The following is a 15,840-nucleotide window of genomic DNA, read 5'->3' on the forward strand; positions in this document are numbered from 1 at the left end:
TATCGTTAAGGGGCAAAAAATACATGCAGAACCTTCTGGGGGAAGTGCTGCATCAACGGCACAGTTAGCACAAGTCAGCTGCAAACTTTTAAAGCGGCCCAGCACTAAATATGCTGTCTTCATTTGCGGCAAATATAACGTAGACCCACTACTGATGTATTGTACCATGGGTTGAGATTTTATTTCGAGGTGAAAACTGATTCCTACAGGGCAGTTTCTTTGGTGATACAGTAATAAACAAGGTAAACCAGACAAGTGGAATATTCTAAATGCAGCCATCTTGTCTTTCAATTTCATATGCTGGAAAATGAGTTTTCTTCTGAATAGCTCACCAAAAGGTTATTTAAAATTAATACACAAGAACCGTGTGAAATAACACTGTTCAAGAGTTAGTGTTAAATAGTTTCATTTATGTTAAGGGTTTTAAATCCACACAATTAGGCCAGGAGGTAAGTTGGACAATGGTTTCGAGCCGTCCATTATGTATATTTTGGTCCTTTAAAGCAGATGTTTTGTTTATTTAACTTAAGACTTATCTAGTATTAAGCCTCAGTTTGCATTAACTAGCTGATCCACACATTTTCTAGGCCTATAAAATATATCCATTTACAGAATTCTCTGGCATCTACACCTATACTGGCTAATTCTCCAGGCTCCTGAAAATGAAAATGCCATGGGAAGTGGCATCAAGGCAGACATGCACCTCTATATGAAAGTCAAACGTCTGACAGCAACCAAGCAAGAGTTCTCCAGCTCCCACAAAAAAGCTTGAAATAAGCATGTAGTACATCAAAGAAAGTAACACAGGGTTAAAAGCCAGGATCTGGAGAGCAAACTGGGGCACATACAAGGACTTTGATCTACCTAAAAGAGTAAAAGAAGAACATACTCTGGAAAGGATGGTCACAAGAGATTCAAGGCAGCGGAGAAGAGAGCTACCAACCCCAACCCCAAAGGAGGAGTCCTTAGTTAAGTCTTTGCTGCATTTCTACTTTTAATTCTGTGTTTCAGCCACCATAAGTTTTGCTTGACTTCCATTTCACTCCATCCTCCACTCTGATGTTCACTGTGCTTAAATACTGGAGACGGTGTTGCTTTGAGCCCTAAATCAGCACTACAAAAACCAGAAGCCCTTAAAGTAAGTCCTTATAGGCCTTTAAGAACAGCCATGCAGAGCAGCAGCTGTCAGAAGGAAGGTGGAAGGGCAGGCTCCCAGCTGCTGCGTCTGCCTCCAGCACCAAAGTGGGCACTAAAGGTGATATCAAAGTTACCACAGAAGGAAAACTAAGATCAGAATAAAAACAACGAGGAGTCCTTGTGGCACCTTAGAGACTAACAAATTTATCTGGACATAAGCTTTTGTGGGCTAGAACCCACTTCATCAGATGCATGGAGTGGAAAATACAGTAGCAGGTATAAATACACAGTACATGAAAAGACGGGAGTTGCCTTACCAAGTGGGGGGTCAGTGCTAATGAGACAATTCAATTAACAGTAGAATACCAAGGGAGGAAAAATCATTTTTGCAGTGGTAATGAGGGTGGCCATTTCAAACAGTTGACAAGAAGGTGTGAGTAACAGTAGGGGGAAATTAGTATGGGGGAAATTAGGTTTTGTAATGCCCCATCCACTCCCAGTCTTTATTCAGGCCTAATTTGATGGTGTCCAGTTTGCAAATGAATTCCAGTTCTGCAGTTTCTAGTTGGAGTCTGGTTTTGAAGTTTTTTTTGTTGAAGAATTGCCACTTTTAAGTCTGTTATTGAGTGACCAGGGAGGTTGAAGTGTTCTCCTACTGGTTTTTGAATGTTATAATTCCTGATGTCAGATTTGTGTCCATTTATTCTTTTGCATAGAGACTGTCCGGTTTTGCCAATGTACATGGCAGAGGGGCATTGCTGGCACATATCACATTGGTAGATGTGCAGGTGAACGAGCCCCTGATGGTGTGGCTGAAGTTGTTAGGTCTTATGATGGTGTCCCTTGAATAGATATGCACACAGAGTTGGCACCGGGGTTTGTTGCAGGGTTTGGTTCCTGGGTTAGTGTTTTTGTTGTGTGGTGTGTAGTTGCTGGTGAGTATTTGCTTCAGGTTGGGGGGGCTATCTGTAAGCGAGGACTGGCCTGTCTCCCAAGATCTGAGAGAGTGAGGGATCACCCTTCAGGATAGGTTGTAGATCCTTGATGATGCGCTGGAGAGGTTTTAGTTGGGGGCTGTAGGTGATGGCTAGTGGTGTTCTGTTACTTTCTTCGTTGGGCCTGTCCTGTAGTAGGTAACTTCTGGGGACCCTTCTGGCTCTGTCAATCTGTTTCTTCACCTCACCAGGTGGGTATTGTAATTTTAAGAAGCCTGTCTGATGGATTGGAGCAACAAGCCATCAGGAATAGTATCCCCGATAATGTCATGGCAAACCTAGTGGCTGAACTTTGTCCTCACCCACAACTATTTCAGATTTGGGGACAATTTATACCTTCAAGTCAGCGGCACTGCTATGGGTACCTGCATGGCCCCACAGTATGCCAACATTTTTATGGCTGGCTTAGAACAATGCTTCCTCAGCTCTTGTCCCCTAACGCCCCTACTCTACTTGTGCTAAATTAATGACATCATCATCTGGACCCATAGGAAGGAGGCCCTTGAGAAGGAGGCCCCCCGACTTGGTAAAGCAACTCCCATCTTTTCATGTACTGTGTTTATATATATCTGCTACTGTATTTTCCAATCCATGCATCTGATGAAGTGGGTTTTAGCCCACGAAAGCTTGTGCCCAAATAAATTTGTTAGTCTCTAAGGTGCCACAAGGACTCCTCATTGTTTTTGCTGATACAGACTAACACGGCTGCCACTCTGAAACCTAATATCAGAATGTGCTGGATACAAGAGCTTTGGTGGTTTCAAGAGCTGCTGGGTGGTGATACCACCACTGAGGGGAATAGCCTCCTCAAGACTAGAAGGTAAAGTATCCCACTGCAATTGTAAGGCAGGCGATACACCATGTCATCTGTAAAACCCCACAACAGTCTGCTGCATGTTGCCTCTTCACACCCATTGTCATATTCCTCCTCCTTTACTTTGATCTTTGGGCAGAGAATCAAATCACCATTACTAGCCTAGTTGGCATTCATGTGTCTCGTTACCTCTTTTCCATGATCCGTATGTATTACACTGTGTGAGCTTTCCATTTTACGCATTCACTTCATAGTCTCAGAACTGCTGAACTGTTTCACTTGTGCCAAACACCTTTTTGATGGGGAGGGGCGGCAGTTTTGCTTTAATCTTTCCAAAACACTGCTACAAACTCCTACTCTTCTTCCACTGCTCAGGCCTGATCATTCTCCTTCACTGGCTTCCACTTGCATCCTACGTATCATGTTCTACTTCTTGGTCCTCACTTCCAAGCCCCTACGTAACTGCTCCTGCCTCTTTCAGCTTTCATGTCTTCCTACATCTTCCTTTGCTTCTGTTGCTCAAGCTTTTCGCTTGACAGCTCATTCTGTATTCCCACCCCTACTCATCTTTGTGCCCAGGCCGCCCCCTCACACTTAACCAGCTCCTATCCCATGTATGACAGACCTCCTTCAAAAAAATCCCTTCTTCCATAAAGCCTTTCAATGAGAACCACAAGTCAAGTTGTTTAGTAGATGTTCACTATCAAGAAAACTACCTAATAGCATCCAGAATCTGCACACCAAAAGCTGTTCCCCAGAGAAAAGTGGCCTTCTAAACCCTCAGTGGGAAGGAATGACTCATGTCATGGATACTAAACCTCATATTTAGCAGACCTTGACACAGAAGAGTCATGAACGCACATGAAAGGTATATGCCTTTTCTACGGACATGTTTATCCCTAGTTGAACTCCAGACCCCTATGCCCTGAGTCTGGACCCACTGCAACTACTCAGTCAGTGCTATTTCCAGATTACTGTGGACAAGAAAAGTCACACGAGCCAGCCAGAAGCTGGTAAACTTTATACAGGTGTGTAAGTCTACATAAATATTACTGCTAGAGAACTGGCAGTTACATGGCGAGAGCCCTGTGGAAAGACACTGATCCTAGCTACATATGTTATAAGCAAGGCTTCTGATTTCAGGTTTTAACTGATGACCACTGGAAAAAAACACAGGGAATGGCTACTCAATTCATATTGACTTCACCCCTTTCCCAATGCAGATTGTTTATATAGGTGATGTCCCTGATCCCTGGCTCATATCTAAGTGCTTGTTTATAGGGAGCAGTATTGTAGACTACAAGGGTGTTATGAAGGTTTAGAAATCATTAATTGCTCCTCATAGACCCTGCTGGGGCATAATGAAGGTTCCCTAGCACGCTTTAAGACAGCTCTGGTTGAAACAGTACTACTTGTATGCACAAAGAGTACACCTCAAAAAAAACCACCCGGTTTTGGACATCTACATAAAACCCCAAAATGGCTAAAAAAGAATCCCCCCGCAAATGAAATGAATAAACCCAACAAAACAAAGCCCCAGTGATAAGATCGTTGGGGCAGAGATTGTCTTTATTCTGTTTGTACAGTCCCTAACACAATGGGGTCCCGACCCACGACAAGAGCTTAGGCACTAAAGTAATACAAAGAATAAAGAACAGCTTACTGCCATCTGTGAAAAGACTAACTCAAAACTTATATCTGACTGGACTTTTACCAGTAGAGATGCTTTTTTCTTTTTAAATGCATTGGCTAGTCGCACCAGTTCAAAGGTGTTACCCTGCAGTCTCCAAGGTTAGGAAAGACTCCAGATTAACAGGTACTAAAACACTCTGAATGGCAACCTGGCCCAGAGTACGTTTGCAGGTCTCATTTTTCCTTTACAGAGTTTTTACAAATATGCCATTAATTCGGTTTTTCTAAGCAGGTACAATCTTGTGAAATCCACAGTCCAAACTCAGCATGGGCTCTGCAAATAGCCAAGCTTCATACGCTTGGAGCCAACACCCTGGAACATTCCCACAGTGCAAAGGGGGCAGGCTCTTAGAACACGGCTACGTCATAGCACGAGCTGCACGGCAATTACAGGGTTAACAGGACTATATTTTCCCCCACTGTAACACAGCTGAGCTATGGCTTCATTCCACAAAAAACACATTAAAAGAACACTAAGGTTCATAGATTAGTAGATGCCAAGGCTGAGAGCGGCCCCAGTGATCTAGTCTGACAGGCCATAGAACATCTCCAAAATAATGACTAGAGCGATCTTTTAGAAAAACATCCAATCATGATATTAAAAGCTTGCAAAGTCAAGCACCTAAGTTAGGAAATGCCAGAATGAAGAAAGGCTATGCCACTTTAATTCAGCCTTCTTATGCATATGCATTACAATGCAGACTTATGACATGGTCTTACACTAGTATTTTCCACAGGACCCAGGCCTCCTTCAGCAACTGGGTAGTTATTCAATATTTCCTTTTATTGTCCACAGTTGATGTTTGACCCCAGACCTTATTTACCACACACCATCCAAACCCTGCACGGATTTCAAAGTTACACACCATCCAACTTCTCCAACAAACAAGGCAGGAGTCCTATATACAACAGTCCTCTACCACACAACCCTGATTCATACCCTGAATGAGGCAGAAGTCCTGTGGGGAAAAACAGTAAGTGATCATGTAATAAGACTATCAGAATGCATTGGCACTCTCATGCATATGTTTAAGAGGGCTTCCTCAATTCTGGCATTTCCTAACCTGAGTGCTTGACTCTGCAAACTTAATATTCTTGTACAATAGTTAGGATGCAATTTAATACATTTATAAAAGACCTGAAAAAAAAATAGAGATTCCATCATGTGGAATCCTACTAATGCCCAACTTGGTCACCAGCAGAGTTCAAACCTTTAGATCAGCACAGCACAGACCTCTACCACTTCAGCCACAGAGCACCTGGTACCAAGAAGAGGCTGGTCTCCCCTGTGGGCCAGTCACTCGCTGACAGAGAAGGAATGTGGAGACTGTGGACTCTTGGGTTTAATTCTAGTTCCTGAAGGGGAAGAGTTCTCTAATGGTTATAAACCCTTCCGCCTCTGTGCCCTTAGCTTGTCTGTCCCCCTTTGGTTCCTATCCAGCCCACATCGCTTGACTCCTGCCCACCCTCCCCATGCTGTCTCTACTGCTACTCATGCCCCCCTCTACTCCTTCCAGCTCTCTGGCTACTGCAACGGCCTCTCCTCTATGATTTTCTCGTCCTCCTCCCTGCTGCCTGGGTGCCAACAGGTGGAGCACTGAGAGCACAGGAGAGTTTCCCCGTTCTGTTCCTGTGCCTAGTACCACAATGGCCTGCAGCAGCAATTGCAGGGGATGTCCTGGCCAGCCCCTGCACCCCTAAACTGGAGCCTGCCCAGAGCACATAGACTCTTCAGAGAATGTAGCTGCCACCCTAACAAGTCTGAGCATATGTAAACAGACTTCTCAGAGGCTCAATTTGGACAGTTTTCCCAGGCATGGCAAAAGGCTCATCTGACACCAGGGCAACCCCCTTGCCAAGTTTCAAGACCTTGCTCCAGAGCATGGAGCTGCTACAGCTTCTGGGGGGAAAAAAACGGTTGCATGGTTTAAAAACACAAACCAAAGCATTGGCGAGGCAAAACGTACTCTTCCTTACTCATTCTGGGAAGCCGCTGAAACATTTTAGCTGAAAGTTTCAAAAACGAAACACTTCAGCCTAACAGTTTATCTGGAGTTATAAAGCAACCGTGAACACTTTTACCATGAGAACGTCTGGCAACCTTAACAACAGGCAGGGCCACCATCTCCGTCGGTGCCAACACCACAAGCAGACAATACGCAGCAGCAGCGCTCAGGAAACACGTCTCCATAGGGGATGCCTAGCTCAGTAGCGCACTCACTGCGAGTGACTATGGCCTGCTCTACACGTCAAGCTTAGGCTGACGCAGCCAGAGCGCCCGGGGATGTGAAAAATCCACACCCAAGCCGCAGCTATGACAGCCTTGCGCAGCCAGGGCGGCGGAAGAATGCTACTGTCATTTTAGCTACTCTCGCTCAGGGAGGTGGAGTTTGTACAGCGATGGAAAAACCCCTCTGTCACCGTAGGCTGTGTAATATGGACATGGCTTCAGTCTGGCGATAAGCTCAAAATCAGACACCTACGGCTAAGAGCTAGCTTCAGAATTGCTTAGTAAAAATCCCATCCTTAATTACAAATTAAGGCAATTGAGTTAAAATTCTGCAAGAGAAATTATCACTGGAAAGGATACGGATTGACTGGGACACAGAAAGAGGACACTTGTTCCATTAGCAATTAAGGGCCCAAACAGTATACATCTGCTACAGGTCAGGCCCACCTCTTTCTACTGGTCAGAATGGAAAGCGTTTAACAGTTCTAAATACTGATTCAATTTCACTCAAAAGTACAATTTAATTCACATTATGAGGAAGTGTGAACAAAATTTAGTACATTTCAGAGCAGCTGGTGACTGCAATGCCCCATTGGAAAGAAAGCACCCATGGCACCCAAGATCCTCATCCCACAGTTCCCAGGAACACCGTGCCAGAATCCCATGGCGACACACAGAGGGAGCTTGTTATGCTAGGAATAAAAACTGATTGCAACACGACACTGTAAGTGGAAACACTTCAAAAAAAGCAGTTAAAAAAATCAGCAAAACCCAAGACAGAAAAGGCCCTGCTTGTGACAAGAAAATGCCTAAGCTATGCCAAGAAATACATACCCGTCTGTCGATCTTATCACCCTGTAAATCATATATTAAAAAATTCACACATATTACTTACGAGTTTTTTTGGTAGAGAACTTTAGAAAATTCAAATTTTTCTTTTAAGATCCTATCAAAATGAAAATCCAAAAATTTAGTGGCTATTTTATTGAAACTATTATGTTGAAATGCATCTCAGTTCAAGGAAAGAGTAAAACAATTTTGAGATTCCAATTCTGGCTATTTTGAGAGATACGCATGTTTAAAAATAGCGACGTCAACGTCTACAAAACCTACATTTCTTGTACTCGACTAGCGTAATTTCAGACACAAGATCCAAACAATAAAAAAGAAACGCTTGGAAAGTTGATGAGTGACCCTTGAATCATGCTTTGGCTTCAAACTACATACTGTACAGAGACTAGAACTTTTGCAAGTGGCAATATAATACAAAAGGGTTACCATCAACTTAAATTTTAGTCTTTTAAGAAAGTGAATTAACACTAGTTTCAGGTGCTATATCTGCCTTTAAGTCCCCCTGTCTCTCAGTAGTTTTATCATCGTTTTCCTTTCTAAATGAAATAACTATTTCCCTCCACGTTGCTGAATGACAGAGCCGCCCCCCAACCAAGTGAAACTGGACATTTGACAGCACTCTGTATTGTCTACTTAAACGGAAACAAGTCATATCCTTCAGTTACATTCATCTTTGGTGTTTCTTGTAACAATTGTAGGCAAATCATTTCCAGATAGAAGTAGGATTGTTTTAGTTGGTGCCCTTTCAATACGTGACTTGCACGCAAAATAACAATGAAATAGGAACAGACCAACACAATGCCATTTCAAATCTAAGGTGTTTGACTCGTGACAATGGACAAAGCAGCTTCAAATGGCACTTAAAAATGGAAGTGTAGCAGATATGCCATCATAACTACAAGGTCACTCTATGCTGTAGTGTACAGTAACAACTAGCACTAAATCTACTATCGAATCTCGCTTGCACTTAAACTGAGAAAATTAGCATTTTTTTTTGAGCCACTAATATCAAGGGAACATTTTTCTTCTTAAGTGAACAATGATACAGTACAGTTAACACTCTACCTGGGAAAGAATGTTGGTGCATTGTTGCAGCAAAGACACTGGAGGGTTACCAATACTTGTTGCAAGCTGAACTCTTAGCAGTTGCTCTTTCAGAGTTGCGTTTTCTTGTAAAGCATGGGCCAGGGCCACGGCAGCACACCAGTTTGAGACAGAGTCCGTGGAAAAGAGTCCGCCACAGAGCAGCTGGCCAGCTGACACAGAATTACCTGTAGCTACAACAATGGCAAACAAATGCTGTGGCACAAAAGCAAGCTATGATCAAGACTCGTACAGTAGTTATGATACAGCAGCACAGAGGGCCCCCAACCAGGATGGGGACCTCACTGTGCCAGGTGCTGTTCACACACACACAGTCCCCATCTCAGAGAGGTTACAATTTAAGCTCTACATTCATCTGAAGGCATCTTAAGTTTTATAAAACTTTAGGAATAAAAATATGGCACCTACATAGTAGTCTAGGGGTAGCGCAGTGGAAGATGACTGCTTTCTCATGCGGCAAAGAGAGAGAGGGTGTCTCATGCTATCATCAAGCACTCCCAGCTAGGCCCTCATCACACCTACAGTCTCAGAGGAACCGCTGGAAAGACTCAACTTTCAGAGAGAACAACCTATCTGCTAGTTGGGAGTTCTACACCTCCATTAACAACAAATCCAATCCTAACGTTAGACATTTGGAATGATCTCTCAAATCCTAAACAGCCACACACAGGCGGTCAGTAGGATGGCTCATCATATTTTTCTGTGGGAGGTAGTGTGATCCAGTGAACAAGCCTGGGAATTGAGAGATCTGGGTTCTAGTCACAGTTCTACCACTACCGACTTATAGCCACTCTGGGAAAGTCATTTAACCTCCCAGCATCTGATTCCTCATGAGTAAAGGAGATGACACTTATGGAAAGAGCTCTGAACTTCAAAGATGAAAAGTACTGACTATGTAGCAAAGTAGGAGGACAGATGGAGCTTGCCCGAAAAGCTTTTAAAGATCTTACTGAGTAAATAATGAACAAGAATGTACTCCCTGAAAATTGGGATGAGCCTCAATACTCTGACAAGGTTAACAGCCTGAGTTTTGACAGGCAGATAATTAATAAAAGGAGTTGGATCATGTACTTTTAAGTATCCAGTCCAAAACGGATAAGACAGACAGAGATTGTGTGTGTTAAAATGGTAATGGGGAAACCTTTGTGAGCTTTCATGCCTCAAAATACTGGAATGAATCCATCAAGCGCAGTTTGTTTTCACACATGCACATTGATGTAGTACTAGCCCTTCGAAGTGATGGCAAACAAAGGCCTCAAAGTCCATATTGTACAACTGGAAGACTGTAGAAAGGTTCTTGGTTTAACTGTAAAACAAATGAACATTTGACTTTGATCCCCTCATGTTGTAATCTGTTCATACTTCGCCCAATGTCTATAAATGGGAAGGTACACAGTGCAACAGGAGGTGTGAAAGAAACACTCTGTTTTAGAGGGAGGGTGGGAAAGAAAAACACCCTGTGGCACCAACAAGCTATGTATTAGACTTCCTTCCCATCATTTTACTAGTATGTTATATCCTTTTCCTTGGAGGACACCTGTCCTATTCTCTGAGACACATTTAGCAAATTTTGGATGTTTGATAAATAATGAAAAGAAACAGGGCAAGGTTATAACAACTTTTTCAAAAAGTGAATGCCATTTCACGTCACACTAGGGAATGCAGCTCCGATTTTGCTACTTGATAGCTAAGATTTGGCATCTCATTAAAATACTAGTCTGGTTCTCAGCCTCCTTGGAATTTAACTTGTCAGGAAACATATTCCAACATATACATCCCTCCGCCTAGTTGTAAAGTACAAGGTTGAAAGTTATTGCTCAAACTAGAAAGTGAATGTGTAAATTATATGCCAAAGAACAAAAAATGTAATGTTTTAGTACAAATTAGCATAGATTCTAACGAACAGAAACAATCCCTCCATGTCAACTCCAAGCCCAGATAACTAACCAATTTGGTATCAGTTCTTATCCTGCTAGAGCATAAATAATTTAAACCAAATTTTACAGCCTGAATTCTTGTACCTTTAACACCTGGACATTACGCATTGTCCGTTACGTTCAAATAGAATTCAAGTCAAAAAATAATCTCTCAAATTAAAACACTGTTCACAAGGTGACTTTTACATCTCTTGTTCTTGGCACTTCACTCAAGGTATGTAGTATTTTAGAGGAAACCTTACGCATGCATCCAAATGTATGCTAAAGTGGGATCTGGTTTTGAAATTTTCAAGCTGCATACCATCTATAGTTGACGGCAGAAGTGTTGAAACAATTTCCCCTTGTCCTTTTTGGTTTTTGTACAAGTAACACTGGAAACAGTAAAGGACAGCACAGCGTAGTACAAACGGTTGCCTTTCATTCACCATGGACATCAGAAGCACGACGATTGCAGGCCTATTTTGAAAGAAAGAGACAGGCCATTGGAATAAAAGTCACAAAATAAATAAATATAATTGCAGTTACCGTACAGAGTAGGCTCAGGATTGGGGTAGCAGGAATACTGAAGGCTTAGATGTAGGTGTATGAACTGTAGGGAAACCTCTGGTGGTCTTGACTATAGTAACAAAAATCAGACTTATAATAGTGATAGACGCTGCACTGGTGCAGGACAACAACTGATCATGATACAGGAACAGAGCATGAATGCTTTTAGTGGCATGTTTGTATGGAAATGTGTATTAGCGGTCTATAATCCAGATTTGATTTGATTTTTAAATCCAATTTAACAAGTACCACTGGAATATACACTTGAGGGGCTGATTTTCTCTAGACATAGAACATCTCTTTTAAAAAGATGGCCCAAGAAACAAAAGCAATGTCAAGCATTTAGTATGAAAAGTCAAATCTATATTTTTAAAAACTATGTTGTGGGGGTAATTGGTGCGAAGAACACTGTTGCACTCAGTGTTAGGATTGCAGTAAACCAATGTGTATCATCAGATGTATTTTTACAACTGATATGGAAGGTTCTACATCTAAGAAGCTGCAGCAGACTTACCTACTAGGCCAGCTAGGAAAGGAAGTTTTGCACATGTTAACAGAATGTCACAGCCCTCTTTCAGGTACTGCTTCCACTTCCATACAACTTGCCCAAGGAACTAAGGTATTATGAGCTTTAGTCCGAAGTAAGGTTTACCATACATTTGGATATTTATCTTTAGGGGTAACTGGATTTTCAGGTTTAACCCTCAAATATTCTCTCTCAATATAGTACATTTTGCTTATTATGTTTGTCATGGAACAATAGTGGGAAACCGAAGACGCCTGTTGGATCATCCACTCCATCTCCTTGCCAATGCATGACTGTTTCTTACAAGACTTTTCGATAGTGTTTAGTCCTGTCTAGTATCGAAAGCTCGAACAATGAGGCTCTTCCACTGCCTAACAGATCTTGCTGTAAGGAAATTCGTCTCATCCGTTACTCTGACTACTTGTACCTTCAGAAACAACACAGAATTCCTCTCCCTCCTCGGTGTTTCCCTCATTCAAATAATTGGTAGACTTATTTTTCCCCTCCTAATCGCTTAGTCAGGTTATTCATATTATTCCATTTTCATGTTTTACTCGAGATCAGTCTGTTCTGCTCTGATAGCTTCTTGTTGTTCTTCAACAGGTCAGCATCTTTACAGTAGGATGCATTCCCAGCTGAATACAATACTCATGTGCAGTCACATCAGAGCTGGATACAAAAATCTTACTTCCCTACTCTAGGTCATGAGGCCTTGCCATAGGCAGCCCACAACTGTACTGGATTTCAAAACCCGCTGTATCATGTTGCAGAATCAGGTCCAGTTTACTGCTGTGGCTCATCTCAGGTTCTGCAGCACTACTGCTTTACAAGCTCTCCCCTCACTAAGCATGTGTGGTGCAGACTAGAGACATTTCCCCTCAATACCTCAAGCCTGCCTCCTCCCACCCCCCTCAATCAGCGGCATTTTCGCTTTATTTTTTCCAGTGTCTGCACTGCAATTAAAAAACAGTGGCTGGCCTGGATCAGCTGATTCAGGCTCACAGGGCTCTGACTAAGGGTCTGTTTAATTGTGGAGTAGACATTCAGGCTCTGGCTGGAGCCCGAGCTCCAAGATCCTGCAAGGGGGAAGGGCCCCAGAGCTTGGGCTCCAGCCAGATCCTGAACATCTAGACAATTAAACAGACCCATAGTCCAAGCCCCATGAGCCTGCGGGTTTTTAATTGCAGCATAGATAAACCCTGAGTCACTTATTTATTCTCTCTCTCCTTTCACTGGAGTTGACTGCTCCTCAGTTTGCCCAGATTTCATTAATGTACTGTTCGTTTCCTTTTCTAGATCATGAAGGAAGGTGTTAAGAGAGACCAGTTCAAAAGCCAGTCTGCATGGAAGCTGTCTAGACATCTTCATACTTCAGCTGATGCATGTTTGATAACCATTCCACTGCAAAGCTTTAATTTGGTATGACCTACTGTAGCTTTAAATTAAATAAAAGACCCCTTTCTGACTGATGAAAGCGTCTAAATGGAAGCTCTTTCCCATGCCAACGTGTCTTTGCTTGGCAAACGGTTAAGCATTTTTCTTCCCCTACCTCGGCGGATTTGAAGGTGCATTTACAGAAGCAAAGTAGTCTTGGTTTATTTGGCATCCTCGAATGACTTCTGACACAGTGTTGATGGTCTAAAGGAGAGCAAGACAAGCCACACAAAGTTGATGTGGAAATCAAGAGACCAAAACAGCAATAAACTAATTCCTACAACAGTCAGAATATTTATGAAATACATCGACACAGATATCACTTTTAAACATAGTATGTGTACATATTGCGACAGACCAGTATATGCAAAATTCAGAAGTCCTTATTTAGACGAGATAGTGCTTTCAAAGGAAGGAAGCCAGATGTCCTGTGGTTTTAATGCTATTAGTCATTTAGGAAAGTAGACCCTGAACTTATCTCAGAAAGGTGGAGAGATTACAGAGGGAAGGTGCAAATGGAGAGGCATAAGGTGGCTGACCTGCCCCTCCATTTATTGAAGGCCAACATGTAACAGAAGAAAAGTAACTTCAGGAAGTGTCACAAGGCACACAGCATTTTCAGTAGCCTAGATTACTTGGAGTCAGCTTACGAGGTTACCACAGAAAACTAAGCTAAAACCAGGTTTATGTTGGCGGTAAATTCAGGTAAATTAGGAAGAGGTAAGTGGTGCGAATGAAGTGATTTACTCAGCTATATCTTTTTGGAAAGGTAGCCAACGCTAAAATGGAGGCAACCCCCAAGTGAAATAAGCTAAGAAGGTTGTTATATACCCTCATCATAGGTGAGGCTAGATTGAAACATCTTTTGGATACCTAGAGTTAGAAATGCAACTGCTATGACAAACATTTCAAGCCCTTTTGACAAGGCTGCTAATGCTGGAGGTGGGACAATCACTGGGATCCACCTGACCTAGTTAGTGTCCTCAGGTAAGGGATTAATTGCCCTCACCGTAACCTGGTAAAGGACTTCCCAGAAGCTGGAGAAATACATCTGTTATTGCAGCTGTGCTAACTCATGCTAGCTTGTTCACATTGTCACTGAAGGTCAGGAAAAAGACCAGGGACTGAACTGACTCTGAAATTACCTAACCCCACAAAAAGCAGTGAGCAAGTCAAGTTACCATCCAGTAAATTTAGAACAGATACGCACATTCATACACACACTTCAAGCTGGGATTTAAGAAGCAAAGCAAGTTTTACATCTGATTGTTTTACAGAGCTATAACTCTGAGGAGTCACCCGAAGCATACATCATTGCATGGGAAAGAGAAACTGAAATCTCTCAGACTTCCAAAACTGATCGTCAGGGAATATTAAATTAATCTAATATGATTTCACTGTATGGCTGGAGAGCCTTATACTACTGCTTTCCTGTTCCTCGGATACCTCCTTCTCCCTGCTTTCTCGCTCCGCCTTACCTCGGTCAGAATGTCAGCAGGAACGCCCGTTGCCATCAGGATTGTGCAGAGCTGCTGTAATAACCCACAATGAAACATGGTTTTTTGACAACTGCTGGTGGCACCAGGTGGGTTTGTGGGGGACACCAACACCCGCACAAGCTGCAAAGAAGAGAAATGCACGTTGGTATAGGGATGGAAGAAACCCTGGCGTTAAAACACTAATTTCATGCACATGTGAAAACTGAAGGGGGGTGCTGTCTCTCTTCATTAGGCTAGGTTCACACGGTGACGAGAAAATAAAAATGACTGCACAAAACTGTCAATATCCAAGTAGCACTTGAAGACTAGTGACACTGCAGAGAGAACTTAAATTGGAATCTAGCCAGGACACGCAAGTCAACTCTACCCTTCAGAAAAAATGCAGCTTTTAATTCCCACAAATGGCCAGGATCTTTTTTTGTGTCTTACGTTTGTAAAGCTGCTGTTGGATTAGAAGTTAAAGCCAAACTCAACACCTGAGGATTTCTTCAAGATTCCAAAATGGCTGAGCCCACTGCTTGTGTTGAAACTACGTGATGAATTTAAGCTACATATCCACATTGAACAACTGTGCGACTTGGGCAGATAGTTCTGTCATACATTGAATCTAGCCACTTTTCACAAGAAGGCAGCATTCCTTCAGCATGAATTAGCTCGTTTCACTGTTCTTAAAGCAGTTGTCATTAGTTACAGTACAGAAAAGATATCTTAACAGGCACCTCAGTGAAAACAGAAGGGCCACTTATGCAATTATCCCAGTTACGAATTCACTGGGGTAGCAAATTCCATACACTTTACAAAGGCATCATAAACACACAAGCTGTATACTTGCAAGAGCTTCAAACAATTGAGTCCTTGCCCAAAGAGCTGTTGTCACTTGTTTCGTTCATTCATTTTAAAGTTCGTATAATGCTAAACATTAACACATTTTAATAAGTCATTTACCAAAGAGTTTTTCAAAATATTTTGAAGAGCATTTCTGAGCTGGAAAGTGACTAAAAAAAGACAACATTCATACTCCATGATACAGTGCTAACACACAGCTGGAATTAATTGATTTTTTAGTTATCACTG

At 42.3% G+C, this 15,840-nt stretch overlaps 1 protein-coding gene across 5 annotated transcripts in view; it reads right to left on the bottom strand.

The window, feature by feature from the left end:
* USO1 (USO1 vesicle transport factor) overlaps nt 1–15,840 on the bottom strand; it is a 63,831-nt gene that overhangs the window by 20,708 nt on the left and 27,283 nt on the right. For 4 of the 5 annotated variants that reach the window (XM_073340340.1, XM_073340345.1, XM_073340342.1 and 1 more), the window contains 5 exons: nt 14,746–14,886; nt 13,383–13,471; nt 11,063–11,217; nt 8,786–8,997; nt 7,703–7,723 (listed from right to left, as the gene is read on the bottom strand). In XM_073340340.1, coding sequence (XP_073196441.1) covers nt 7,703–7,723; nt 8,786–8,997; nt 11,063–11,217; nt 13,383–13,471; nt 14,746–14,886 — 618 coding nt within the window. The remainder of the gene's footprint in view (nt 1–7,702; nt 7,724–8,785; nt 8,998–11,062; nt 11,218–13,382; nt 13,472–14,745; nt 14,887–15,840) is intronic. The other variant, XM_073340341.1, reaches the window with a different exon arrangement.

The sequence above is a fragment of the Lepidochelys kempii genome, chromosome 4 (genome assembly GCF_965140265.1).
Source record: "Lepidochelys kempii isolate rLepKem1 chromosome 4, rLepKem1.hap2, whole genome shotgun sequence".
In the NCBI taxonomy this organism is placed as follows: domain Eukaryota; kingdom Metazoa; phylum Chordata; order Testudines; family Cheloniidae; genus Lepidochelys; species Lepidochelys kempii.